Source organism: Mustelus asterias, chromosome 11 (genome assembly GCF_964213995.1).
Source record: "Mustelus asterias chromosome 11, sMusAst1.hap1.1, whole genome shotgun sequence".
Lineage (NCBI taxonomy): Eukaryota > Metazoa > Chordata > Chondrichthyes > Carcharhiniformes > Triakidae > Mustelus > Mustelus asterias.
In genome coordinates this window covers 10,363,795-10,390,866 of record NC_135811.1, presented here as the reverse complement: position 1 = coordinate 10,390,866, position 27,072 = coordinate 10,363,795, and the positions used below count along the sequence as shown (strand labels likewise).

Sequence of the window (27,072 nt, the reverse complement as noted above, 5' to 3'; positions counted from 1 at the left end):
CGCCTCAGTTCCAGTCTCCGAAGAGTCCTCCTTATTCCACCCTGTGATATTTGTATTGTGGGATCCCAATTTCATCCCCATTTTTCCAGTTGCATCCCCCTAATCAGGTTTTCCTCCATGCCACACATCATAAACAGAGTCACAAATGACATCTTACCTGATTGTGACATTGCTACACTATTCCTGCTTGTCTTTCTCCACCTGCCTGCAGTCTTTAGAATCCGTACAGTGCAGAAGGAGGCTATTCGGCCCATCTGCACTGACAACAATCCCACCCAGGCGCTATCCCCGTAACCCCACATATTTACCCTGCTAATCCTTCTCGCCTACGTATCCCGGGACACTAAGGGGCAATTTAGCATGGCCAATCAGTCTAACCCTTGACACAGTTGACCACACCATCCTCCTCCAGCACCTCTCCACCGTCATCCAGTGGCACTGGGATTCTTCTCTCTTGGTTCCAGGCTTATCTACCCAGTCACAGCCTGAAAATCCCCTGCACTGGCTTCTCTTCCTGTTCCTGCACCATCGCCTCAGGAGCCCCGCCAAGGATCCATCCTTGGTACTTTCTATTCCTCATTTGCATGCCGCCCCTCAGTGACGTCACACGGAAGCACGGCATCCATTATCTCAGTAAGGCTGATGATGTGCACAACTGCATCCCCACCACCTCTGTCTGACCTCACCACTATCTCTGAATTATTAAAATAGTCTTTAATAAGTGTTATTCTACGGCTGGGCTGGTTACTGTTCTGTCTGGGTCTCACACGTGGTTCCTCACACCGTTCCTGTAAACAGAATTACACACCACCACAAACCAATGTCTCAGGCTGGGACACCCTCGCAGGTAACGTCAGCCAGGTTCATGACACATGTCGGCCAGACCAGGTATTAACAGCAGATTTCCTTCCCTAAAGAGCATGAGTAAACCATAGATCTTTACGATAATTGATGATAGTCTCGTGATGCTTTGTCTGCATAGCGCGCAAGAAACAATACTTATCACTGTGTACTAATATATGTGACAATAATAAATCAAATCAAATCAAAAATTAGTTTCTTTTAAGTCTTTTTAGCTGGTTCAGACACGATGGGCTGAATAGCCTCATACTGCACTGTAATGCTTTAATGGTTCTCTGGCAGAGGGAAGATAAAGGACAAAATAAACCGCATGTGATTAATTATTATTCTTTAAACGATTGTTCTATTCGTGGACTTTGCAGGTGGTGATGGATGCCATCATAGAAATCATAGAAACCCTACAGTGCAGAAGGAGGCCATTCAGCCCATCGAGTCTGCACCGACCACAATCCCACCCAGGCCCTACCCCCACATATTTACCCACTAATCCCTCTAACCTACACATCTCAGGACTCGAAGGGGCAATTTTTTTTTTTTAACCTGGCCAATCAACCTAACCCGCACATCTTTGGACTGTGGGAGGAAACCGGAGCACCCGGAGGAAACCCATGCAGACACGAGGAGAATGTGCAAACTCCACACAGACAGTGACCCAAGGCGGGAATCGAACCCGGGACCCTGGAGCTGTGAAGCAGCAGCGCTAACCACTGTGCTACCATGCCGCCCCATGTTGGAGCATGCTGCTTCCCAATGGGAAAGGTTGAGGAAGTTAGTGGTGGAGCACGACTCCCTTAAACACAGCGTAGTCTGAATGAGTTACGAAGACATGGCAGTGCTTCCGGCCAATAGAGGGCAGTGCAGTCAGTTTCTCAGCTATTGCTCCTTTCACTGGAATATCGCAATGTGTGATCTGAACTGTAAAAATATTTTACCATGACCAATACAGGGTTTCAGCACAGACCTTCACGCTCCTCAAATTTCCCTTCATTATGAGAAACAGTTCCCCATCTTAAATAAAACACCAGCAATAATGCGAGAAGTGCAAATCACTCGGCCACCATCCAATAAGCATTTAGGTGAAATGCCACAGAATACAAGGCCACGGACTAAGTGCTGGAAAATGGGATTTGAATGGATGGGTGCTTAATGGCTGGTGCAGGCACGACGGGCCACGGGGCCTCTTTCTGTGCTGTAAAACTCTATTGGTGGGATTTTATGGCCTCGCTCGGACGAGACTGGAAATTCCCGCCCGAGGTCGACGGAGATTTCCATTGTCGGAGCCTCACTCCCGCTGATTCCGTGGCAGGCGAGGTGGCAGAGTTCCAGCCTATGATTCTATGCCTATGACAACCGTGCAGTCAGGACATTGCGAGGGAAAGGAGCAAAGTTTCCAGCTATCCCTAGTGTGAGGGATGAAGCTGTCTACTCTTGTTCTCTTCAGACCCTGAAGTTACTCTGCAGTTAACTCCTGCTCAGCACCAGAGAACAATTCCGTAAGTCCTTGCTTCCTCTGAACAGTGTGATTGATGCACCCGATACCTGGTGGTGTTACCATGGCGATCACCTCACTCAATGATCTGAAACCTCTCATGGACTCCTAGCTTTAAGACAATGGCCGGCCCGTCCGCAACAATCATAGTGGGTGGGACAGAAAATTTGGCGGACAATTTAAAGATCCGTTGAGCTCGGGCGGGAATTTCTGGTCTTGGGGCTCACTGCCGTGTGTGGCCCAAGACCTGGAATTCCCAGTCAATGGATCAGGGAAGACTTGACGTTAACTTCTTTAACCTGGTGTTGCGAGACTTCTTACTCAGGGAAGACTGCCAGGCTGTGCGAATCAAACTAATCCGTTCCGGCGTGAACCGGGGCACAGGTTTAAAGTGACTGACTTTCAAAAGGGAATTACCTTCACACCTGAAACAAAAAGTAATGTAAGCCCAGGGGAAAAGACAGGGGAGTGGGAATAGCTAAATTTCCCTTGCAGAGAGCAAACATGGACTCCATGGGCTGAATGGCCTCTGTGCTGTAACCAGTCACAATTCCATTACAGAACCTTTGACTAGCATCCCCACGGGTGGAAAAATATAAATGACACAACACTTTTCTAACCCTCCTGGTTAAACTGGGCATTGTCGTATTGCGAATGGACTCATAATCCGGAGACAAGGGATCGAATTCTCTGGCTGTTCACGCCGGCGGGATTCTCCGGACCCACTGGCAGTGCACCCCTGCCCGTGGGTATCGTGGCAGTGTGAGGTGTCATCAATGGCAAATCCCATTGACAGCAGCGGAACCAGAGAATCCCGCCGCCAAGCGAACAGCGCACCACCCCCCACCGCCGAGAAACACACAGCAGGCAGGCTGGGGAACTCCCCCCAGGATTTATTGCTCCAGAGAGTTGAGTTCAATTCCCACCATGGCAGCTGGGAGAATTTAAATTCAAATAATTAATAAATCTGGAATTAAATTCCAGTCTTATTTAATAATTGTGGCAGGGCGGTACAGTGGTTAGCACTGCTGCCTCACAACGCCAGAGACCCGGGTTCGATTCCCGGCTTGGGTCACTGTCTGTGCTGAGTCTGTACGTTCTCCCCGTGTCTGCGTGGGTTTCCTCCGGGTGCTCCGGCTTCCTCCCACAGTCCGAAAGATGGGCGGGTTAGGTGCATTGGCCGTGCTAAATTCTCCCTCAGTGTACCCGAACAGGCGCCGGAGTGTGGCGACTAGGGGATTTTCACAGTAACTTCATTGCAGTGTTGATGTAAGCCTACTTGTGACACTAATAAATAAACATTAAACTTAATGATTGTGACTTACCGGATTGTCATAATATCCCATCTGGTTCACTAATCTCCTTCAGGGAAGGAAATCTGCCGTCCTTACCCGGTCCGGCCTATATGTGACTCCAGAGCCACAGCAACATGGTTCCCTCTTATATGTCCTCTGAAATGGCTGAGTAAGCCACTCAGTTATATCAAACTATCACAGAAAAAGCATTGTGGGTGTACCTACACCACATCGACTACAGCAGTTCAAAAAAGCAGTTCACCACCGCCTTCTCGCCATGGGTGGCACAGTAGCACAGTGGTTAGCACTGCTGCCTTACAGCGCCAGGGACCTGAGTTCGATTCCCAGCTTGGGTCACTGTCTGTGTCGAGTTTGCACGTTCTCCCCGTGTCGGCGTGGGTTTCCTCCGGGTGCTCCGGTTTCCTCCCACAGTCTAAAGATGTGCTGGTTAGGTGGATTGACCATGTTAAATTGACCCTTAGTGTCAGGGGGACTAGCTAGCATGGGGTTATGGGTCTGGGTGGGATTGTAGTCGGTGCAGACTCGATGGGCCAGATGGCCTCCTTCTGCACTGTAGGATTCTATGATTCCCAAGGGACGTACAATAAATGCTGGACCTGCCTGCGATGCCCACATCTTCAGAACGTATATCTAAGAAAAGATGTGGGTTTTAGACATCCAACCAGCATCAGAAATCCATGCCAGCTTTCCCACTCAGCCAGGAGTCTGGTTCCAATGTCACTCTGATCTGTTTATCTTCTGCTGCTCTTTGATGCCTCCATTCACCAGCGGAAGCAAAGAAACTCACCCTGTGTACCTTGGCAATCTGATCTGAGAGAGTGTCCAACAGGCGCGTTTTCATAAAGTCAGCCACGTTGACGGCTTGGTCATCGATGTAGTAACTGAAACAGACACACAGCGGGACACATTAGCAGGATGAGTGGTCGACCTCTGCTCCAATCTACTCAAAAACCTGAGATTCACACTGCCTTCCAGATGTTTTAGAAGAAAATAATGCTCGGTGGGCATTCGGTCATTCCACAAGAACTAAATGTTGACTTAGTCAGAGAGTTATTCTGGAGGTCATTCAACCCACTGACTCTCTGCAGGGCCATCCAGTCAGTCCTATCCCCTCGCTCTATCCCTATAGTCTTGTGAGTTTATTTCTCTTAATCCAATTTCATTTTGAAATCATTCAGTATCTCAGGCAGCAAGTTGCAGATTTTTACCACTTGCTGCTTCCTCACATCCCCTATGGCCAGGATTCTCCGATCTCCTTCACCCCACCAGCGAGAATGGAGAGTTTGGCTCTCATCCACATCTCCATTCACTGCAGCGGGACTGGAGAATCCCAGCTGCGGGACCGGAAAATCCCAGCTGCGGCGAGGTGGGGGAATCCCAGCTGCGGGCGAGGACGGAGAATTCCGGCCTGTATCTCTCATTCGAAATCTTAAATCTCTGCCGCTGCCGAATCCTTGTGCCATCAGCGAATGAGAACAGCTGTCCTTTGTATACCTTATCTAAACCTGTCATAAACTTGCGCCCTCTGTCAGGTGGCTCCTCATGCAGTTATACCATCTAACTTACTCATCATAGAATCCCTGCAGTGCAGAAGGAGGCCATTTGGCCCATTGAGTCTGCACCAACTTTCTGACAGAGTACCTTTCCCCCAACCTATCCCCATAAATCTACACATTTACCACGGCTAATCTCCCTATTCTACACATCTTTGGACACTAAGAGACAATTTACTGTGGCCAATCCATCTAACCAGCACATCTTTTAGACTGTGGGAGGAAACCCACTCAGACATGAGGAGAACATGCAGACTCCACACAGCCAGTCACCCAAGCCGAGGATTGAACCCGGGTCCCTGGTGCTGAGAGGCAGCAGTGCTAACCACTGTGCCACCGTGCCACCCTAAAGTTGCTGAAGGGGCTAAAGGAAGGAGACAAGAACAATGGACAGAGGAGGAGACTGGACAAACCACATGAGTTACTCAAGTTGACAAGAGACGAAGTATCGTGCGTATGTGTCCTGGATTGATTGGATATCCTGACCATATGTACCTGCCTAGAATGTAATGATGTAATTTAGTTATGGGTACATAAACAGGCACAATTGGATAGAGATACGAGAATAAGAATGTGTAACTTAGTGACTGATAGATGCAAATCAATTCTTATCTGTATGCCAGCATAAGAATGATGTATTGTAGTTGATGGGGGAGCTTGCATGTCATCTTGTCTGGGTATAAACATAGAAATATAGAATCCAAAAGTACAGAAGGAGGCCATTCGGCCCATCGGGTCTACACCCACCACATCCCACCCAGGCCCTATCCCCATAACCCAATGCATTTACCCTAGCTAGCCCCCCTGACACTAAGGGGCAATTTAGCATGGCCAAACCACCTGACCCGGACATCTTTGGACCTGTGGGAGGAAACCGGAGCACCCGGAGGAAACCCCACACAGGGAGAATGTGCAAACTCCACACAGACAGTGACCCGAGGCTGGAATTGAACCTGTGTCCCTTGTGCCACCGTGCCGCACCCCCCTGCATCTTCCTGAATAAACCAGTGAACAAAGAAGCCTGAGTCTCGCCTGGTCTCTGTGGAATCAGGGGGACTGGATCATCCCCTTTCGCTTGCCCCTTGGATTAGTTGAAGACTTGTCCATCATGTGCAGAGTTATATATAAAGGCTCACTGTAGACAAGACGCTGCATGGTTTGACAAATAATGTAGATGATTGCGGGTACAGTAAAGCTCATGTTATATCCCTGCAATGTTCACTATGTAGGATGAAGGAGCAGCGCTCCGAAAACTTGTGCTACCAAATAAACCTGTTGGACTTTAACCTGGTGATGTGAAACTTCTTACTGTTCACTATGTTAACAACTCCTTTGACAGAATTGGAGAAGTGAATCAATTGAACATTCCCCCTTGTGCCTCAGTCTCACATCCGAGTCAGAACGTTGTTCAAATCTATTCTGGAGGTGTGAGCACAAAATTCCAGTCGGTGCAGTATTGACAGAGTGGTCCCCTTTCAGAGAGACGGGGCATTAAAGCACATTGTAGCCTCTCTGGTGAACATAAAAGGTCCCACAGCAGTATTTGAAAGGAAAGCTGGGAAATTCTCCTGTTATTCTGATCAAAATTTATCCCCCAATCAACACATTTTCCATGCCCTCACCGCCCTTACACCTCTCTACCTTGCTTTCTTCCTTTAAGACACTCCTCGGCTGGAATTCTTCGGCCTCACCTGCAGCTGGGATTCTCCAGTCCTGCTGCAGTGAGTGGAGGTTTGGCTGAGCGCCAAATTCTCCATTCTCGCTGGCAGCGGTGGTGGAGTGCGTGAGACGGCAGAATTCCGGCCATTATCTGATACATTTTGACCAAGATTCCAATTACCTGACCTAATATCTCCTCAAGTAGCTGAGTATCATGCTTTCCTTTACAATGCTCCTGTGAAACTCCTTGGGACATTTCATTACATTGAAGGTGCTATCTAATATAAGACCATAGAATCCCTGCAGTGCAGAAGGAGGCCATTTGGCCCGTCGAGGCTGCACCGACCACAATCCCACCCAGCCCCTATTCCCATAACCCCATGCAATTACCCTGCTAATCCCCCTGACACTAGGGTCAATTTAGCATGGCCAATCAACCTAACCTGCGCATCTTTGGACTGTGGGAGGAAACCGGAGCACCCAGAGGAAACCCACGCAGACACGGGGAGAACGTGCAAATTCCCCACAGACAGTGACCCAAGCCGGGAATCGAACCCAAGTCCCTGGCGCTGTGAGGCAGCAGTGCTAACCACTGTGCCACCATGCTGCCCAAGTTGTTGTTGATACAGTGCAACAAATAGAAACATTAAAAGGTGAACATTGTTGCTGAAACTCAGTTATGAGATATTGCCAGAACGTGTAGTAACTGTGAAATGAATGATTTGATGCGGTTACCAATCTTTTGATGAGATGAAACTTAGTCGCCAGTTCAGATGCATGTCCAAGATCTCTTTTCAAAAAAAGGTTCTCTCAGTGTCCAGGCCAACATTCACCCCTCAAACAGCACCACCAGAACAGAAACTGGCCATTTATTTCGCTTGCTAATACAGCAAAGCTGCTGCATGTTGGTCCTTTCTTTGTTCAAAGTGGTTGTTCTGTTTACTGCATTTAACATCAGTGACTGCATTTCAGTAACGATTGTGGGAGAAAACCAGAACACCCAGAGGAAACCCACGCAGACACAGGGAGAATGTGCAAACTCCACACAGACAGTGACCCAAGCCGGGAATCGAACCCGGGTCACTGGCTTGGGAGGCAGCAGTGCTAACCACTGTGCTACCGTGCCACCCAAGAAGTGGAAGACATTCAATAAATTCAAGCTTTTTTTCTTTGTTCATGGCATTGGAGTGTAAATCCAGCCTTGTGACAGGGAAGGTGTACTCAAAGGAAGAACTAACTGGGCTCCAATGTTAGAGTTGCATCTCCAACTCAGTCTCTCTCCCAACGTGATTTCCCTGCTCCAAGTGAATGAATTCTGGATTTATCCCCATATATTTACAAAACATGTTAAAGAAGAACAAGAAGCAAGCAGTGGCTATGGCAGCAAGCTGCTGATTTAACAAAGGTTCGGAACTGCTGAAGACTGAATGTTGGGACCTTTGTGTTTTCGGAGTGTTAGATCTTTGCCTCCAAGGACCTTGGGAGAAATTTTTCTTAGAATTATAGCAAATGTGGACGACATTCAGCAGACAAAACTCTTCCCCTGTTTGATAACTATTGGAAATGGTCCAACAACGGGCTACAGGCAGAACAGCGCTTCAGGAGACTACAAAGTCTCAAGAGACGTTTGCATGGTGTATATTGAAATGAAGTGTACTATAATGGAGTACATTTCTGTGCATTGTTTGAGTTCATCCTTGCCGATCACTCATCTCTCTGTTTGTGGAACTTTACTGAGCAGAAAATGGTGACCACATTCAACTCAAAACAGTGACCGTTATACACAGAGCATGAGGATGCTACCGGGACTTGATGGATTGAGTTATAATGAGAGGCTGGATAGACTGGGACATTTTTCTCTGGAGTGTAGGAGGCTGAGGGGTGATCTTATAGAGGGCTATAAAATAATGAGGGGCATAGATCAGCTAGATAGTCAATATCTTTTCCCAAAGGTAGGGGAGTCTACAACTCGAGGGCATAGGTTTAAGGGGAGAGGGGAGAGATACAAAAGAATCCAGAGAGGCAATTTTTTCACACAGAGGGTGGTGAGTGTCTGGAGCAACTGCCAGAGGTAGTAGTAGAGGCGGGTACAATTTTATCTTTTAAAAAGCATTTAGATAGTTACATGGGTACGATGGGTATAAAGGGATATGGGCCAAATGCGGGCAATTGGGATTAGCTTAGGGGTTTTTAAAAAAAATGAGTGGCATGGACAAGTTGGGCCTAAGGGCCTGTTTCCATGCTATAAACCTCTATGACTGTGACTTTGGATCATCTCTGAGGGACATGCTAAGATGCTTTATAAATCTCTTCAATGATTCTAATGGCTGAATTGTTCAACAAAGGAATTATGCAGCTATCCTGTCATTTTAAAAATTCTTTCACTGCGTTTGGGCGTCACTGGAAATTGTAGCCAGCATTTGTGTCCATCCCAAACTGTCCTTGAATTAAGTGGCTTGCTAGACCTCCAGAGGGGAGTTAAGAGTCGACCACATTTCTGTGCAATCACATGTAGGACAAACCAGGTAAGGATATCCTTCACTAAAGGGCATCAGTCGGCACGGTGGCACACTGCTGCCTCACAGCGCCAGGGACCCGGGTTCGATTCCTGACTTGGATCACTGTCTGCGTGGAGTTTGCACATTCTCCTCATGTCTGCGTGGGTTTCCTCCGGGTGCTCCAGTTTCCTCCCACATTCTGAAAGACCTGCTGGCTAGGTGCATTAACCTGAACAGGCGCCGGACTGTGGCAGCTAGGGGAATTTCACAGTAACTTCATTGCAGTGTTAATGTAAGCCTTACTTGTGACTAATAAATAAACTTTTTACTTTTCAGTCATAGAGTTATAGAGCCGTGCAACACAGAAAAGGCCATTTGGCCCATTGAGTCTGTACTGACAATAACTACCACTAAAACTGCGCTAATCCCATTTTCCTGCACTTGTTCCATATCCTTGAATGTTATGATATTTCAAGTGTTCATCCAGATACTTTTTAAAGGTTGTAAGGTTTCCAGCCTCCACTACCTTTCCAGGCAGCGCATTCCAGATTCCCACCACCCTCGGAGTGAATTTGTTTTTCTATATTCCCTCTGAATCTCCTGCCCCTCACCCTCAAACTATGCACCCTCGTGACTGGCCCCTCAACCAAGGGCAACAGCTGCTCCCTACTCACCCTGTCCATACCCCTCATATTCTTATACACCTCAATCATGTCTCCCCTCAGCCTTCTCTGCTGTAAAGAAAATAATCCAAACCTATCCAGTCTCTCCTTATAGCTCACATGCTCCAGCCCAGGCAACATCCTGGTGAATCTCTTCTGCATCCCCTCTAGTACTATTACATCCTTCCTATAGTGAGGTGACCAGAACTCACACAGAACTCCAGCTGTGGCCTAACCAATGCTAAATATAGCTCCAACATTACCTCCTTCCTCTTAGACTCTGTGCCACGACTGATAAAAGCAAGTGTCCGTATTCCTTGTTAACTGTCCTATTCACATGCTGTGAACTGTAAACTGGACCTGTTGATAACTGATTTATATTGAGCACAAAATCAGGCTTTTTGGTCCAACAATCCAATGCTTATACTTGGAGCCTTCTCTGAGCCCTAAGTCCAAACTCACCAACCTATCTTTCTAATAGAATCATAGAGATTTACAGCATGGAAACAGGCCCTTCGGCCCAACTTGTCCATGCCGCCCATTTTTTTTTAAACCCCTAAGATAGTCCCAAATGCTCACGTTTGGCCCATATCCCTCTATACCCATCTTACCCATGTAACTGGCTAAATGCTTTTTAAAAGACAAAATTGTACCCGCCTCTGCTACTACCTCTGGCAGCTTGTTCCAGACACTCACCACCCTCTGTGTGAAGAAATTGTCCCTCTGGACACTTTTGTACCTCTCCCCTCTCATCTTAAACCTATGCCCTCTAGTTTTAGACTCCCCTACCTTTGGGAAAAGATATTGACTATCTAGCTGATCTGTAGCCTTCATTATTTTATAGACCACTATAAGATCACCCCTCAGCCTCCTACGCTACAGGGAAAAAAGTCCCAGTCTATCCAGCCTCTCCTTATAACTCAAACCATCAAGTTCCGGTAGCATCCTGGTAAATCTTTTCTGCACTCTTTCTAGTTTAATAATATCCTTTCCATAATAGGGTGACCAGAACTGTACACAGTATTCCAAGTGTGGCCTTACCAATATCTTGTACAACTTCAACAAGATCCTTTCTCCCACACCACAGGATTCCCTTTAAATGTGCTTTTGTTTCACCTCAACGACTATCTGTGGCAGGGAGCTCCATATTAGAACAAAGAAAAAATACAGCACAAACAGGCCCTTTCTGCCCACAAGTTGCGCCGGTCATGTCCCTACCTACCTAGGCTTATATATAGGTTTACCTATAACCCTCAATCCTATTAAGTCCCATGTACTCATCCAGAAGTCTCTTAAAAGACTCTATCGAGTTTGCCTCCACCACCACTGACGGCAGCCGATTCCACTCGCCCACCACCCTCTGACTGAAAAACTTACCCCTGACATCTCCTCTGTACGTACTCCCCAGCACCTTAAAGCTGTGTCCTCTCGTAGCAGCCATTTCAGCCCTGGGAAAAAGCCTCTGAGAATCCACCCGATCTATACCTCTCAACATCTTGTACACCTCTATCAGGTCACCTCTCATCCTTCGTCTCTCCAAGGAGAAAAGACCGAGCTCCCTCAGCCTATCCTCATAAGGCATGCCAACCAATTCAGGCAACATCCTTGTAAATCTTCTCTGCACCCTGTAACCACACTTATAGTTAAAGAAGTTTCTGAATTCCCTTTTGGATTTCCTAGTAACTTATCTTATATTCCCCGTTCTGGTCTCGCCCTCAAATGGACACAACTTATTTGCATCGATCCTGTCAAATTCTTCTGTAATGTTGAGGACCACTGTCATATCATCCCACAATCCTCTCTTTTCTAGAGAAAAGCGCCGCAGCCTGTTCAATTTTTCCTGATGGGTATAAACTCTCAGCTTTGGTATCATTTTATGACTTTTTTTGCTCTTTCTTCATTGTCGCCATATCCTTTTCAGATATGGAGATCCCAGGGCCAAACTGTCTGGCCTTTTCCATCGGCGGGATCAAATGGAACCATCAATGGTGACCACCCCCAACTCCGCCCCCACCCCCCACAGCACGTTCCCGGGCAGCGGAAGGTGTGGAGCACTCAAATCCTGCAGACGTCGGCAGGACTGGAAGATTCTGCAGCTGGAAAATACACTGTGAGGGGAGAGCCTGGAAAATGTGTTGACTCTCAACTGCCCTTCGACAACTAGGGATGGCCAATAAATACTGGCCAGCCGCTGACGCCCACGTCCCACGAATGAATTTTTAAAAAAACCTACCCCAGGACTCTCAAAGACTTGTCTGACCAGCTTCAATCCAAGTTTAACTGCTTGGATTTTCTATCATCTAGAAATTAGCTGTTTTTTGGCCTTTTTATGGGTTTATTAACTTGCATCATTACTTTAGTGTATCTATGGCCCTTGATTCCTCCCTTCCTTTGCACCATTTAGATATTTCCTTTCCTAGAAGTCTGTGTGGGGGGAAACCGGAGCACCTGGAGGAAACCCACACAGACACAGAGAGACCGTACAGACTCCAGACAGTCACCTGAGTTCGGAATTGAACCTGGGTCCCTGGCACTGTGAGGCAGGAGTCTGTGGTCCCCTGACTTGTCCAGGTGCATTCGCTATGCTAAATTCTCCCTCAGCCTACCCGAACAGACGCTGGAGTGTGGCGACTAGGGGATTTACACAGTAACTTCATTGCAGTGTTAATGTAAGCCTTACTTGTGACAATAATGAATAAACTTAAAAACTTAAAACTATATTGAAGTTCATTTGCCGATTATATGCTCTGCACATTTATTAATGTCCTCTGGTATTTTCTCACAGTCCATGCCTATATTAATTACAATCTCAATTACTGTCAGGGGATTGGATAGGGCTTCATGATTGAGGCCAGCACTGAGTTGGTTCTGAGACACAAATCCTTCTTTATAAACATCAAAAAAGACCAGTGCTGACAAGTTGCTAAAAAGAAATGCTTCAGTTGAACAGTTGGTGACGGGAGTTGGGTCTTTTCCCTCCACAATCTGAACCTTCAGTAGGTTGATTGGTTTTGCAGTAGCCAGTTTATCTATGAATTCCTATTCCCCTCCCAACATGTAGCACATTCCTCTAGTTTAGTGTGACTTTTTCCCATTTACTGGCTGGTAGACATGGTGTTAACATGTCTGTTGATGGCTTGTTTATGCATCTTGAAAGACGAGTAAAGGAAGCCTTTATATGTGCCTCAGGAGGAAACTCTTAATGAACACAAACCGTTCAGCGAGAAGTGACTAAGACGTATGAGGCTTGATAGAACAGTGGGAAATGCTTCAGAACTTCAGAGATCGATGGTAACTTCAAAGAGACCCAACCACAAGAACAAGCTAGTCAGTTAACTCTAGAAGGTGGCAATCTCAGTGCCTCCAAACCTGGTAAACATTGTCCTGTTTTACAACCAGCTTCAAGCCACCCAAACAGATAGTTAAATAAACCTGTTGGACTTCAACCTGGTGTTGTGAGACTTCTTACAGTGAAATGTTCGCCAGCCATCGGGTTGGGAAGTAAATTAGGATGGAAGCTGGTTTCTGTTAGTTTTCCATCACAAATTCAATCCCCAACCTGGTTCCAAAATCAACTCTTGTTTTCATCACTTAGTCCCAGCCAGGTTATTATAATATATGAAGATAAGGCAGCACGGTGGTTAGCACTGCTGCCTCACAGCGCCAGGGACCCGGGTTTAATTCCAAACTCAGATGACTGTCTGGAGTTTGCACGTTCTCCCTTTGTCTGCATGGGTTTCCTCCGGGGGCTGAGCAGGTTACGTGGAGTTATGAGGATCGGGCCTGGGTAGGAGTGTTGTCGGTGCAAGCTCGATGGGCTGAATGGCCTCCTTCTGAACTGCAGGGATTCTATGATTCTATGACTGGTGGCATGGTAACTCTGAATCCTTGGGTATGAGTTGAAGGGATAGCATAACGCTGCTGCCAGGATCAGCTGGGATTTCTTCAAGCAGAAAGTTTCTGTCTCTGTCAACTGTGGGGAATTCGAAGTTCTTACTGCAAATGGGAACACGTTTTAGCAGAAGTGGTTTTGCTTTTTGAGACATTCCTGGACTTGCCTCTGGAATGTGAAACCACTGGGAGATTTGAACTCACCATGAGTGAGGACCACCCAGGGTCAGGGAGGGACATTTCGATGTCAGCCATTATCACAGAGCAGGAAGAAGTACAGCAGAGGATGGAGGAAAGGAAGATTAGCGGCATGGAAGGTGGATGCACTGTCTCAGATATGATTCCCCACCCCTTCCAAAGAATATAAGGACAACACAGTTTCAACGGGACCTTCAGTGAGGTGATTGACATAGGAAGAGTTCACTTCACCAAAACAGGCAACAGGGAATCTCTGTCATCTCCCGAAGCCCAGCAGTCATCCTCCACTCCCTGCATTACTCAAGTCTGTAGCTATGAAGATGAATGTTTATGGCCAATGTCCATGTCAGGTAGTGACAAGGGGACCTCTGTAAAACAGCCAAGCTACACTAAAGCTGTTCTCAGATCACTCACAGCTGTTGCAGGAGAACTAACAAACTCATTGACAGCATTGCACAGGAAAGTAGCAGGGAGGTCGGCCCAAGGACCATTGCAGATTTGCTCAGTTCATCAATGATCAAGGATTTGTTCAGTTCACCACTAGGAAAGGCACAATTAACAGACAGTTAGTTCTAGGTGAGGTACAACTACATGGAGAGCATCTGGATGAGTGCTCCAAAGGGGGTCAAAAACAACATGACTAATCTCTGAGGAATTCTCTTCAGTACAATAGTCTAGTTTTGTCACTAATGCCTTCTCCCCCACCTTCAAGTAAAGGGCCAGACCTTCAATCCAATATCTATTCTAGAACGTGACTCTCCCTCTCACAGATCTTTACCTCTAGATGTTTGTGTGAATAATCAGCACCTGATTGAGTCAGTCAGCCTGAAATAAGAAAGCCCCTTCCTGTTTGATCATGAATTAAGAAAAGAATGCCATCAGTACATTTTCTATTTTAATAAAACAAAGTAAACGCCAAAGCAATGCTGTCTTTAGCCTGTGCTGTGACCTCAGCTTCCTAGCATCGTACCTTCTCTTTGTTTCTTTGAGGTGTGTCTGAGGGTTAGTATCAGGTGAGGTGGGTGCACTGCAGAAAGCTCATGGTATTGGCTGCTCCTCCTCTGATGACTTGTTCCCGACAGCAGCCACCGCGGCTTGTATCTCTCGACCTTCTTCCGGGGCAGCCTGATGTTACTTTCTGCTTGCTGTAGACCTGGGGCTCTGAGGGGAAGGATGTCTATAGGTCCTGTTTGCCCTGGGACACTGCAGACTGAGCTTGGCCAATTTCAGCAATACCCATGGTGGGACTACAGTTCCAGCCAAATCAGCAAACTGGCTGCTCTCATGACGACTATTCGATCCTGGAAGCCCTCAGCAGCTGGTGGCTAGGAGATGGAAGCTGGTACAAAGGATGGTATAAACCCTGTCCATGGCTGAATCTGTGCTCCCATGGTGGGGTGGAGGCACCGGCTAGCTCCTGATTGATGTTTGGTTGGGGTTCTATTGCAGTAAAGTGGACATGTCCTCCATCCTTGATTGCAATGAAGAAAAGGCATCCCCAAAGTTGCCACGAATGAGATTTGTTTAAAGTTTATTTATTATTGCCACAAGTAGGCTTACATTAACACTGCAATGAAGTTACTGTGAAAATCCCATAGTCACCACACTCCGGCGACTGTTCGGGTACACTGAGGGAGAATTTAGCATGGCCAATGGCACCTAACCAGCACATCTTTGGACTGTGGGAGGAAACCGGAGTACCCGGAGGAAACCCACGCAGACACGTGGAGAATGTGCAGACTCCGCACAGACAGTGACACAAGTCGGGAATCGAACCCGGGTCCCTGGCGCTGTGAAGCAGCAGTGCTAACCACTGTGCCATTGTGCTGCCTCCTCCTCATCTCAGTTTTAAATCTGCTGCCTCTCAACCTATACCTGTGACCTCTTGTTCTAGATTGCCCCACAAGGGGAAACATTTGGTCTACATTTACTTTATCAACCCCTTATAGTATTTTATATCCCTCGATCAGATCCCCTCTCATTCTTCTAAACTCCAGTGAGTATAAGCCCAAACTGTTTAATCCCTCCTCATCCGTCAACCCTTTCATCCTTGGGATCAATCTGGCGAACCTTCTCTGAACTGCCTCTAATGCCACCACAACCTTCCTTAAATAAGGAGACCAAAACTGGACACAATACTCCAGGTGTGGTCTCACTAACACCCTATACAATTGCAACAACACTTTTCTACTTTTAACTCCAATCCTTTTGCAATAAATGCCAACATCCTATCTGCCTTTTTTATTACATGCTGCACCTGCACACCGACTTTGTGTGAATCATGAACCTCTGCCCAGACACATTTTGAATCTGCTTTCCATTGAGATAATAATTTGCCTTTCTATTTTTTCAGCCAAAATGCATAACCTCACTCTTATTCTGACCTACAGGCAGGACATACTCAGCAGAAGTGGTGGCGCAGTGGTATGGAGCTGGGAGGGAGTTGCCCTGGGAGGCCTCGACATTGAACCCAAGAAGTCTCCTGGCTTCAGGTCAAGCATGGGTAAGGAGACCTCCTGCTGATGACCACCAACTGCCCAGCTAATGAATCGACACTCTGGTATGTTGAACACCTCCTGGAAGAAGCAGTGAGGATAATAAGGGCACAGAATGTGAGAAACATTAACTGTCACAATGAGTGATTCGGTAGCACCAGTAGGCAAGAGCTGCCAGACTGGGTCTGCAATGGGCTGGTGAGGAAAACCATAAGAAGGAAAACTCGACTTGATGTTAACGTTAGATGTGATTTTGTGATTGGACAGAATTTGCTGGTTCATCCCAAGTGTGCTAAGTTCAGATTCCCAGTGGTGCACGCAATGTCATAGAACCATAGAATCCCTACAGTACAGAAGGAGGCCATTTGGCCCATCGAGCCTGCACTGACAACAATCCCACCCTATCCCAGTAGCCCCACATATTTACTCTGCTAATCCCCCTGACACTAGGGTCAATTTAGCACGGCCAATCAACCCAACCCACACATCTTTGGACTGTGGGAGGAAACCGGAGCACCCAGAGGAAACCCATGCAGACATTGTGCAAATTCCACACAGACAGTGAGCCGAGGCTGGATTCGAACCCGGATCCCTGGAGCTGTGAGGCAGCAGTGCTAACCACTGTGCCACCGTGCCGCCCCTGTCGTTCCTGTACACTTGTTAGCAGTTACTTATATTCATATGACCAAAATATGTAGGAGCAGAAGTCGGCCATTTGGCCCATCGAGTCTCCGCCATTCAATGAAATCATGGCCAATCTGATATGATGATCTTTAACTCCACTTTCCTTCCTTATCCCCATAGCCCTTGATTCCTTTACTGATTAAAAATCTGTCTGTCTCAGCCTTGAACATTCTGAACAATCCAGCCTCTGCAGTAAAGAATTCCACAAATTCACCACCCTCAGAGAGAAGATATTCCTCCTCATCTCTGTCCTAAATGGGTTCCATTTACTCTGAGACTCTCCCCTTGATTCTGGACTCTCCCAATCGGGGAAAAACCTCTCGGCATCTCCCCTATCAATCCCTCTGTGAATCCTATATGTCCCAATAAGGTCGCCTCGCATTCTTCTAAACTCCAATGAGTACAGGCCCAACCTACTCAAAAAAGAGACATGCTGCCAAAGCTTTTCATCTTGCACTCATCAGGACAAACACAAGAATGCCAAATTTCACATATCACATACCAAATGCCGGCACGGTAGCACAGTGGTTAGCACTGCTGCTTCACAGCTCCAGGGTCCCGGGTTCGACTCCCGGCTCGGGTCACTGTCTGTGTGGAGTTTGCACATTCTCCTCGTGTCTGCGTGGGTTTCCTCCGGGTGCTCCGGTTTCCTCCCACAGTCCAAAGATGTGCGGGTTAGGTTGATTGGCCAGGTTAAAAATTGCCCCTTAGAGTCCTGGGATGCGTAGGTTAGAGGGATTAGCAGGTAAATATGTGGGGGTAGGGCCTGGGTGGGATTGTGGTCGGTGCAGACTCGATGGGCCGAATGGCCTCCTTCTGCACTGTAGGGTTTCTATGATTTCTAACCTCTCCTCAGAAGAAAATCCCTCCATATCAAGGATTAACCGAGTGAATCTTCTCTGGACTGCCTCCAATGCCAGTATATCTTTCCTTTGGTAAGGGGGCCACAACTGTTCACAGTATTCATACACAGTGCATTGCCCTCATAGAGGCCAAAGGAACATATCCAGGCATTGCACCTTTTTTGAATTAAATGTGGGGGACAATAGTTCCCTGATGCTCAACCAATCAGAACTGACATGCTACCAACAGCATCTTTTTGTCAAGTGGTATAAATTGTCACTCCCTTTGAAATTTGGCATTCTTGTGTTTGTCCTGATGAGTGCAAGATGAAAAGCTTTGGCAGCATGTCTCTTTTTTGGCAATTTCACACATAGGGCGAGATTTTACGATCTTGCTCATCCCGAAGCTGTAAAATCCTGCCCGGGGTCAACGGGCATTTCCATTGTCTGTCCCCCCGCCCGCTCCAATTCTGTGGCAGGCAGGCCGGTAAAATTCCGGTCATAATGTAATGTTGAAATGCAAAGACCCAGGATATGTAGGCGAACCACCTCTGCGGAGGTGCTTGGCAACAGCGACCTGCTTGAATGGCCAGTTAGTTGGATGAGGCAGAATTTTCGGCTGGGGAAGTTCCCTAATCTTCTTCCAATAGGCCTGTGGGGCCCATTAACCTTCAGTCAGAGCAGTAAGGCAGGGAGGTCAAAGCATGTGTTTAACATCTCATCAACATGCCTCGAACTCAGCATCCCCTCAATACTGGGCTGAAGTAGCGAAGTGAGAGATTTATTCTGCAGCTCTTCATACCCAACCGAGGAAACTTTGCCAACTCTGGGGCCCAAACGTCTGCCTTTCTGCCACTCCGATGTCACCCCTCCTCTAAAACTGCAAGAATTCACTCCTCCTCTTAACCCCGAGCACAAAAGTGTGAGCGTGGATCGGCACTGATCAAAATATACTGAACAGCAATGAGTGAATGTTATCAAAGGTTAAATACCTACTGTTGCCATGTTACTGCATTGACAACCGTCCCTGCTGTTTTCATAAACCTGTAAAACAGAGTGGAAAATAAGAGGCTTTGGTTACTAAACAGCTTCTTGCAAACCCAGCACAAATGATGATTAACGGGTCACTCGGTTAACACGTTCACAGAATGTTGGAGAATGCGCTGTTTTAGGAAGAAGTTATACCTCGATACGCTAAATTATTCAGCCAAGTTGTGTCTCACTGAAGGCCACAAGGCTGAACTGAAACATGAACATGGACTCAACTCAGTTGGAGTTTCATTTGGGGAGGAAACGTTGAAAGTGCTCGTAAATTCAGGCCACAGTGGAGAAGTGCAATGCCTGGGCTGTGATATCTTTCTATCTTAGATGTCCTGCTCTCAATATTATAAGACCATAAATCACAGGAGCAGAATTAGGCCACTCGGCCCATCGAGTCTGCTCCGCCATTCAATCATGGCTGATATTTTTCTCATCCCCATTCTCCTGCCTTTTCCCCATAACCCTTTAGGAATCAAGAACCTGTCTATCTCTGCCTTAAGGACACTCAATGACCTGGCCACCACAGCCCTCTGCGGCAAAGAGTTCCGCAGATTCACCACTCTCTGAAGAAATTCCTCCTCATCTCTGTTTTAAAGGATCGTCCCTTTAGCCTGAGGTTGTACCCTCTGGTTCTAGTTTTTTCTACTAGTGGAAACATCCTCTCCACGTCCACTCTATCCAGGCCTCGCAGTACCCTGTAAGTTTCAATAATATTATGACAAATGTTTGGAAGAAATCAGTATTCTACTGAAATGTAACCCAACATCATGCTGAAGTCTCTGAGGCACACTTTACTTAACAGATTGTTCAGTACAAAAAAATACTATTGGATTTGGGGGATGTGTAAAGTTTAAAGTTTATATATGAGTCACAAGTAGGCTTAAATTAACACTGCAATGAAGTTACTGTGAAAAATCCCCTAGTCGCCACACTCCAGCGCCTGTTCGGGTACACTGAGGGAGAATTTAGCACGGCCAATGCACCTAACCAGCACGTCTTTCGGACTGTGGGAGGAAACCGGAGCACCCGGAGGAAACCCGTGCAGACACGGGGAGAACGTGCAGACTCTGCACAGACAGTGACCTGCGCCGGGAATCGAACCCGGGTCCCTGGCGCTGTGAGGCAGCAGTGCTAACCACTGTGCCACCGTGCCGCCCCTAATGTAATGTTCTCTCCGGAGGCATGTTGAACAGGGAAGATGTGGTAATGAATGAATATTCTGCTGTTTTATCTTTTTCCCCAGGGAATCACATATATAACATCTTTAATACGATCAGAAATACTTAATAAGGGGAGGGGAAAAGGCGGGAGAATGTAGTTGAGAAACATATCAGTCATGATCAAATGGGCCGAATGGCCTAATTCTGCTCCTATATCTTATGGTCTTACGGGAAAATGGCAGAGGACATTGCAGTGATTGTGCCTTTCAAAATAACACAGCAGAGTAAGGGTCGCCTGGTCTGGGTGACCAATCGGAACTCAGAGAGGGGAATCACCCCAGGGGGAGGGGTTCTCCTAGGTCAGAGGAATTTTTGAATTAGCTGCAAACATGCAGCGCTTTGAGATCACTGTAAATGAATCCTTCTTTGTTCACTAATGAAGTCTCTGAAAGTGCATCGTTACAGACACTGAGTAAGAGTCAGGAGAAACCCTCAGAGAAGGCATGGATGAGGAGTGAGGTTATGTGGAAGCATCTGACGCTGGGAAAATTAACAGCAAGGTGAGCAGGCAAATGGAAGGAATATCAGAGTGAAGGAGGTTCATCCACTGAGTGGGGAAGGGGGGGCGGGGGGGACACTCAGTAGCTTACAGAGCAAGTGAGGTTCGATATAGAATTGCAGAACTTTCCTTTCATCGTTTTTAAAAATTAATTCATGGGACATGGGCGTCGCTGGCTGGCCAGCATTTATTGCCCATCCCTCATCTCTCGAAGGCAGTTGAGAGTCACCCACATTTCTGGGAGTCACATGTAGGCCAGACCAGCTAAGGACGGTAGATTTCCTTCCCTAAAGGACATTAGTGAACCAGATGGGTTTTTCCGACAATGGTTTCATCAGTAGATTCTTAATTCCAGATTTTTAAAATTGAATTCAAATTCCACCATCTGCCGTGGCGGGATTTGAACCCGGGTCCCCCAGAACATTAGCTGAGGTTCTGGATTAATAGTCTGGCGATAATACCTCTCAGCCATCGCCTCCCTGTCACCTAAGCCCATTGCTGCAGAGTTCCAATGAGTTGTCTTCCTATGAGTTGAGTCCAGTTAAACCAATCATGATACTGAACAGAGGTGCAAGTTGCCCCCAGTTGTAGCTGACAGCCCGTTGGGTGTGAAAATGCCAACCGGCTGCCTGTTGAATGCAGTGGCTTTCAATGCAATGCCAGAACGTGAATGCTAAAATCAGTAACTGCATTCGCTCCCGCCCCTGGATCTAACTGCTGTGCAAAATTACCAGGAACCGCTGCATATTGCTTGTCACATGCTGCCTTTTGTCCCATAATGTACATGTGCCAGACTTGCACACTACAAACGAATAAAGCTATCAGCGATGCCAGTGCTTTGATACGCCCGTCTTGCCTCCAGGCAGCACAGTCAGTGTCAACAGCATGATCTATGGACTTGACCAGCTATCAGACAGGGCGAGCACACGACCACATTTGTTCCGCTAATTACAGGCCCGCTAAAATGATGAATGCTGTGGAGTTTCCCTGTAACAGCTGGGTCTGTCAGTAAAGGATTGCAAAGGCAAACAGGTTAACTGGAGCTGTTGCGCAAGGCACTGGAAGTTCAATAGCTACGAGACACATTACCCGGAAGGCGACCTCTGGGTTTCCCTTCAGCTATTGCTGAATGATGAAGAACAACCACTGATTAGAGGCCTCTCTGTGATGGCTACTTTAGTTTTCTTTTGGTTTTTATGTTCTAGAAGTTACACAATGCTGAGATTAAATAATTATTTTAGTATTTGTAGTTCAAATGTGCTGAGTTTAAATTATTTGGTAACAGTTTATGAACAATTAAATTCTTACATGATTTACATTCAAATAATTGGGATATTCCGTTTTTGATTGAATAAAATAAGATTAAATGATGCAATGTTATATTTAAATTAGGACAATACAGGTGGGATTTTCCAGCCACGCTCGCCCCGAAACCGGAAAATCCCGTCCAAGGTCAACGGACCTTTCCATGGTCTGCCCATGTCTTTTTTTTAAAAAAAACTTTATTCATTCTTAGTGTCAGGGGGATTAGCAGGGTAAATATACGGGGTCGCGGGAATAGGGCTTGGGTGGGATTGTGGTCGGTGCACACTCGATGGGCCGAATGGCCTCCTTCTGCACTGTAGGGATTCTATGGATTCTAAATTAATTCCAACTCATGTAATGTTTTGACCTGTAAACGGAATAGTTAATGGCAAACCTTCCTCTTTAAGATGATTACCTGTGTTAAAGAGAGACATGAGTGTAAGGGGGCTGAGTTCTTAATAAAGATTGGGGCGTTGCGGGTTTTTCTGCTTTAAGAACATAAGAACATAAGAAATAGGAGCAGGAGTAGGCCACCTAGCCCCTCGAGCCTGCCCCGCCATTCAACAAGATCATGGCTGATCTGAAGTGAATCAGTTCCACTTACCCGCCTGCTCCCCATATCCCTTAATTCCCTTATTGATCAGAAATCTATCTACCCGTGATTTAAACATATTCAACGAGGTAGCCTCCACCACTTCAATGGGCAGAGAATTCCAGAGATTCACTACCCTCTGAGAGAAGAAGTTCCCCCTCAACTCTGTTCTGAACCGGCCCCCACTTATTTTGAGGCTGTGCCCTCTAGTTCTGGTTTCCCTTCTAAGTGGAAAGAATCTCTCTACCTCTACCCTATCCAGCCCCTTCATTATCTTATAGGTCTCTATAAGATCACCCCTCAGCCTTCTAAACTCCAACGAGTACAGACCCAATCTGTTCAATCTCTCCTCATAAGCTACACCCCTCATCTCCGGTATCAACCTGGTGAACCTTCTCTGCACTCCCTCCAAGGCCAATATATCCTTTCTGCTTTGGAAAGAATGAACCCGAGAAGTGATTTTCTCCAGGCATGGAAGATAGGAAATGGTGTGACAAAAGTACATTGGCAATATTCCCTTGAATAAAGCACTGGGTTAAGTGAAAGGCAACGGTGGGACGGATATCAGAAATTATTTTACATAAAGATTCAGATATTGCAATTTCTTCACACCATATGGTGCGAGAACTGGAAGCTGCTCCGAACAAAGTCTGCTGCTCACATGGTTTATACCCTGGCTGCTTGCTCATTCACATATTCTCTCTCAAAGTGATATCGGAGCACCAGTATTAGCTGGTTCTCACTTGCCGCCAGAAGAAAGCAGATCAAAAGCATTTGAAAACTCCAATCGCAGCTGATAATTGAGGATGTGAGGGTGTAGGGGAAATTTACCAGGAAACTTCCAGCGATGAGGGATTTTTGCTTGTAAAGGGAAGCTGGAGTTTCCCTGCAACAAAGGAGATTGAGGGAAGGTCCGATGCAGGTGCATCAGATAGTCATAGAGGTTATAGAGGTTTACAGCATGGAAACAGGCCCTTCGGCCCAACTTGTCCATGCCGCCCTTTTTTTTTAAACCCCTAAACTAATCCCAATTGCCCGCATTTGGCCCAGATCCCTCTATACCCATCGTACCCATGTAACTATCTAAATGCTTTTTAAAAGACAAAATAGGTAATGCGGACAGAGATAAGCTGTTCCCATTAGCAGGTTGTACAAGGACTAAAGGACACAGATTTACAATTTTGGACAAGCGATGCTGGGGTGGGAGATGTGAGGAAGAACTTTCTTACATGGCGAGTGGTAATGACTCGCAATTCGTGCTTACAAGAATGGTGAAAGTGGGGATGATCGATGATTTCAAAAGGAATTTGAATGGGTACTTGAGGCAAATGAACCTACAGGAAGCTACGGGGACAGAATGGGAAAATAGGATTGCGCTACGGAAAGCTGGCATGGGCTCGGTGGGCTGAATAATCTCATTCCATGCTATGGACTAAAATAATACTGGATAAAAGCAATCACTGGGTGATCGCTTTGCTGAGCAGCTTCAGTCTGTGCGCAATCAGGACCCTGACCTTCCAGTTGCTTGCCATTTTAACACACGATCCTGCTCCCATGCCCACATGTCTGTCATAGAGTCATAGAGTCATAGAGGTTTACAGCATGGAAACAGACCCTTCGGCCCAACTTGTCCATGCCGCCCTTTTTTTAAAAAAACCCCTAAGCTAATCCCAATTGCCCACATTTGGCCCATATCCCTCTATACTCATTGTACCCATGTAACTATCTAAATGCTTCTTAAAAGATAAAATTGTACCCGCCTCTGCTACTACCTCTGGCAGCTTGTTCCAGACACTCACCACCCTCTGTGTGAAAAAATTGCCCCTCTGGACACTTTTGTATCTCTCCCCTCTCACCTTAAACCTATGCCCCCTAGATTAGACTCCCCTACCTTTGGGAAAAGATATTGACTATCTACCTTGTCTATGCCCCTCATTATTTTATAGACCTCTATAAGGTCACCCCTCAGCCTCCTCCGCTCCAGAGAAAAAAGTCCCAGTCTATCCAGCCTCTCCTTATAACTCAATCCATCAAGTCCCGGTAGCATCCTAGTAAATCTTTTCTGCGCTCTTTCTAGTTTAATAATATCCTTTCTATAATAGTGTGACCAGAATTGCACACCGTATTCCAAGTGTGGCCTTAACAATGTCTTGTACAGCTTTAACAAGACGTCCTTGGCCTGCTGCAATGTTCCAGTGAAGCTCAACGCAAACTGGAGGAACAGCATCTCATCTTCCGGCTAGGTACTTTACAGCCTTCCGGTCTCAACATCGAATTCAACAACTTCAGATGATTAGCTCTACCCCACCTCCACCCCTTTGTTTTCACTCTGTTTTATTTAATTTTTTACTGTTCTCTACCTTTTATTTCTTTATTGTCTTTCTTCATTTTTCTTCCCCCCCCCCCACTCTTTCTCCCTTTTTTATCCCTCATTTCCTTACCTTTTCCCTCCCTTTGCTCCTCTTTTCCCTCTTTTTTTCAATTTGCCTCTCTCCCACCCATCTCCCCCCTCCTCCCCCACACCTTCATCTGTCCCAGTTTACCCTCTGATTTCAGCTTCTCTGCCGTTTGGCCATTCACACCTTCTATTCTCTCCGTGGACTGCCATTAGCAGCCTTTCCCCTGGTTTCTGTGGCTATGACTCATCTTTCATTCCCTCCCCCTGCAGTATAAATATCTCCCACTTTCTATGCCTTTTAGCTTTGACAAAGGGTCATCTGGACTTGAAATGTCAGCTCTTTACTCTCCTTCCAGATGATGCCAGACCTGCTGAGATTTTCCAGCATTTTCTCTTTTGCTTCCATGCTATGGGCCAAATGGCTAATATACAGTTGGCTGCAATCTTCTAATCTAAAGACCCTGAAAATCAGCAGCCAGATACAGTTGCTGTGACACAGCAAAACATGTGTAAGGGGATTAACTAAATGACCAGTTAGTATTGGTCATAAATGAATGCAATAATGTGGCGATGAATGCCTGGGATAGGGATAGAAACAGCTTTTATATAGTTGACTCTCCAGCTGCTTTAACACAAGAAAATAATCATCTCAAAAGAAGGGGCTTGCAATTAACTAACCCTTTTACAAGTTAAACTATTACGAGAATTGGAATCAGTTTCAGGGCTAGTGTTTTTGACCCAAGTAACAAAAGCTAACAGATGTGATTATGTGGCTTAAGCTAAATGTATTCTTTTAATGAATTTTCTTGTGCTCAGGTTTAATTTCGGAGTGTTGGGCACTGGAACATTTGCAATTTTAGCCAGATTTCACTCAAACACAAGTTTTATAAAAATGTGAAGATCCCTCAAACCTGCACAAACGCAATGTTTCAAGCCATGCCACAGTTACACACAGGTAAAGGAGCAAACACTTTGTGCACTTCGAGTTATTAACGCTGGCAGTGTAGGATAAAGACATGAGGAACTCCACCATGATGAACACAAAGAAAGTCATTAAAAGTAATACACTTAGCTCACGGGCACCCTAAGGTATAATCACATCTGCTAGCTTTCCTTACCCAGGTCTACAAAGCTGATCCCTGAAATTCATTACATCTCTTGTAATATTTTGATTTGTAACAGGGATAGTTAATGGCAAACCTCCCTCTTTAAGATAATTACTTTACCTGTGTTAAAGAGAGACATCAGCATGAGAGGGCTGAGTTATGGGGAAAGATTGGAGAAAGTTTTTCTGCCTGCGGAGATGGAGCCCGAGTGATGATTTTCTCAAAGTACATAAGCTAGGAAATGGTACAGCAATGGTACAGCTATAATGTTCCTTTGCACAAAGCAGTGGGAGTAAGGCATGCAGGAAATGAAAGGTAACTTTGGGGTTGATAGCAGAAATTGTTGGGATTTGGGGTTTTTAAGATCTACTTTGATTATCTTAGACCCAATATACAGACAGCAAAATCTAGGTGAGCACCCTGGTGCAATACTGAGGAATTACTGAGCTGTAAGAAGTCTCACAACACCAGGTTAAAGTCCAACAGGTTTATTTGGTAGCACAAGCCACAAGCTTTCGGAGCGCCGTTCCTTCATCAGGTGAGTGGGAGTTCTGTTCACAAACAGGGCATATAAAGACACAAACTCAATGAGGGGATTAACTAAATGACCAGTCAGTATTAGTCATAAATGAATGCAATAATGTGGCGATGAATGCCTGGGATAGGGATGGAAAAAGCTTTTATATAGTTGACTCTCCAGCTGCTTTAACACAAGAAAATAATCATCTCAAAAGTGGGGGTTTGCAATTTAATTTTACAAGTT

At 46.2% G+C, this 27,072-nt stretch overlaps 1 protein-coding gene across 1 annotated transcript in view; it reads right to left on the bottom strand.

The window, feature by feature from the left end:
* Positions 1-27,072, bottom strand: part of hpse2 (heparanase 2) — a 333,459-nt gene that overhangs the window by 112,456 nt on the left and 193,931 nt on the right. Inside the window, exons 6-7 of the mRNA XM_078223121.1 lie at positions 19,145-19,192; positions 4,454-4,547 (exon numbers count right to left, since the gene is read on the bottom strand). Of these exons, the coding sequence (XP_078079247.1) occupies positions 4,454-4,547; positions 19,145-19,192 (142 nt within the window). The remainder of the gene's footprint in view (positions 1-4,453; positions 4,548-19,144; positions 19,193-27,072) is intronic.